This window comes from Penaeus vannamei, chromosome 23 (assembly GCF_042767895.1).
Source record: "Penaeus vannamei isolate JL-2024 chromosome 23, ASM4276789v1, whole genome shotgun sequence".
Classification (NCBI taxonomy): Eukaryota; Metazoa; Arthropoda; class Malacostraca; order Decapoda; family Penaeidae; genus Penaeus; species Penaeus vannamei.
In genome coordinates this window covers 28,716,335-28,718,834 of record NC_091571.1, presented here as the reverse complement: position 1 = coordinate 28,718,834, position 2,500 = coordinate 28,716,335, and the positions used below count along the sequence as shown (strand labels likewise).

Here is a 2,500-nt window from a genome sequence, read left to right as displayed (position 1 = left end):
ATTAGCAAATTGAAAGCATGTAAAAGAAGTAATATGACAGCAAGGAAAAAAATGTACTTAAGATATGCCATATAATCAAATCTGTCACTAAATTAAAGAAAATTTATTCAGAAGTAATTTTTATCATTACCATAAAACTGCTATGGATAAAATGAGCTGTCACAGGGAAAGTATAAGAACTCCTTGAAGCAACTGCACACATGAGCATACATGTCTATATCACTCTATGTATGTAGTTCTATTATATACAATATAATAAGGTATTCTGTAGAACTAATGCAACTTATACTTACCATCCATTACAATATCTATATTTTCTCTACTCATATTTACCATATGCTGTGAGCTATACCTAAATACCTTCAACAACACTGGTACATAAAATAATATCTGTACAACTACACAAATCCGGTATATAGAACATTATCTGCAGTATTTGACCATAAGTTATATAATTTTCACTTGTATGACTTTTTTTCTTAACAGTCCTAAACTTCTAGTGAAGTATATTGTCTATAAAAAGTTGGATCATTATACACTGAACTATATATCCCTCACTCAAACCTTGAATAGGCAAATCCACTATATAAACAAAATTTTCCCTACTTATGCCTACTACTTTGCTGCGATTAAACTATTCACTGACATAGCATTTGCAAATGACAGTAAATAAATCAACTTATAAAGCTAATTACATGCATCACAGCCAAAGTGAACACAGAATATCTGAAAACTTTCTACCAAAGTTTGAGTAATACAAGAATGGCAAAATTTTTGCAGACTTTTCAGGCTTCATCATAATTTAAATTTGAACTGAATTCATTTTCAAACATCTACTAAATAATATGATTAAGCTCTTAAAAGATAATATTTTTCTATTACTAATTCATAAAAGACTGTATATCTCTCTCTGATCAATCTGTCATAACAATAACTTCTTTTTTAATCCTCTACCCATGAGCCAGCATTAAGCGCCCCATTAACATCAATCAAAGAAACCTATAAACCTATCACAGTGAAGAACAGTACTTATAGATGGGTTGCATAGACTCTTTTTCTAATCTGAGCCTATTCTAAAACTGGACATGTTAAATTTCATGATACTACATTTCCTAATTCTTTATCACTTTCTATTAGAATTTCAAAGAGATCATGAAAAACTTATCTTTCCTGTTCTTAATATAGCATTTATATTAATTCACTACTGCCAGGGTGAGTTTATTTTATTAATTGACTTTACACATAGATGACTTTACAAGTGTTTAGTTATCAACGACACAATTACTAATACTGCCTATCTCACCTGTTGACCCTTTTCCTTGATTTTCAGATGTTTTGTCCTTGCTTATATTGCTATTAATAATGTTGATAACATTATAATTATAATGTCCAGAATGTTAATAACAGCAATGACATTGATAGCATTCATAATGGAAACAATTTATCTAAAAACCCAAGGAAAGGTAAAATCAGGCAAGGTCACTAGGTCTACTAACTGACTCCTTGATGACAAGCCTCACTGCTTATGGGATAGTTTATAAATATCATAATTTACTGATTGACAGTATTATCCAATATTTAAGTCTAGTTTATTGAAGCCTTTCAAAGTGCTATTGACTATGATATCACCTTTGAGAAATATCTTGCACAATAGCTGAAGCTAAAAAAGCAGGCTTAGTGACAGATAAATGTAAAGGAAAATAGCTACCTTTACAACTTTTGCAATGCTCTCTGATTCATGCAAATAACTTATTTCTCAACTGTTTTTCACTTAGGGTTACTGTGAAGAACAATGTATAGCTCTTTACTTATGGAATACTTAAAAAATCCAATTTTACTTTTTTGTCCCAAAATACAAAGCTGAGGCCAAAATAATAATCATTGTGTATAAGAGAAGTTACAAATGTGAAGAGCAACTGACCTCAAATGAAACTTACATGAACAAACTATCTATATATGTAAAATTCCTGAAGTGTTCACAAAAATCAACAACAAATGCATAAAAACCTGTACTACAATTCAACACTCTCATAGGTCAAAAGAAACCATATCTCTTTGCCTTAAACTCTTCCAACAAGGCAACAAACATCTATCTTATATATAACTATTTCACACATGTACATGATCTCCAAGTTCTGTATACCATAGCCTACATACCTTGAAATAGAGTGTGTGGCATAGGTCCTTGATAAAGTGAGACATTTCGATGAGCTTCTCACGACACATGGGGAAAGATGCGGCAGCTGTATAACAACGTGCAATATTGATACAAACTTGTACTGCAACATCACCAGGTTTGCTGCTAGCATTTAGCACATTTACACAGCGGTTGTATGCACCTTGAAGCACCTAGAACACAAAAGAAAATATAGATCTTTGTAATTATTGAAAAACATGAAAATCATCCATTACTGTCTTCAAAATAACCATACTGCAAAATGAAAGAAAGAAATCATACACTACCTCTAACCCCCTTTCTCTTCTCAGCTCCTCTGCATTC

At 31.6% G+C, this 2,500-nt stretch overlaps 1 protein-coding gene across 5 annotated transcripts in view; it reads right to left on the bottom strand.

Annotated features, from left to right (window-relative positions):
- Rme-8 (receptor mediated endocytosis 8) overlaps nt 1–2,500 on the bottom strand; it is a 69,100-nt gene that overhangs the window by 28,541 nt on the left and 38,059 nt on the right. For all 5 annotated transcript variants that reach the window (XM_027350917.2, XM_070137853.1, XM_070137854.1 and 2 more), the window contains 2 exons: nt 2,464–2,500; nt 2,158–2,349 (listed from right to left, as the gene is read on the bottom strand). The exon at nt 2,464–2,500 is cut by the window's right edge and continues 148 nt beyond it. In XM_027350917.2, coding sequence (XP_027206718.2) covers nt 2,158–2,349; nt 2,464–2,500 — 229 coding nt within the window. The remainder of the gene's footprint in view (nt 1–2,157; nt 2,350–2,463) is intronic.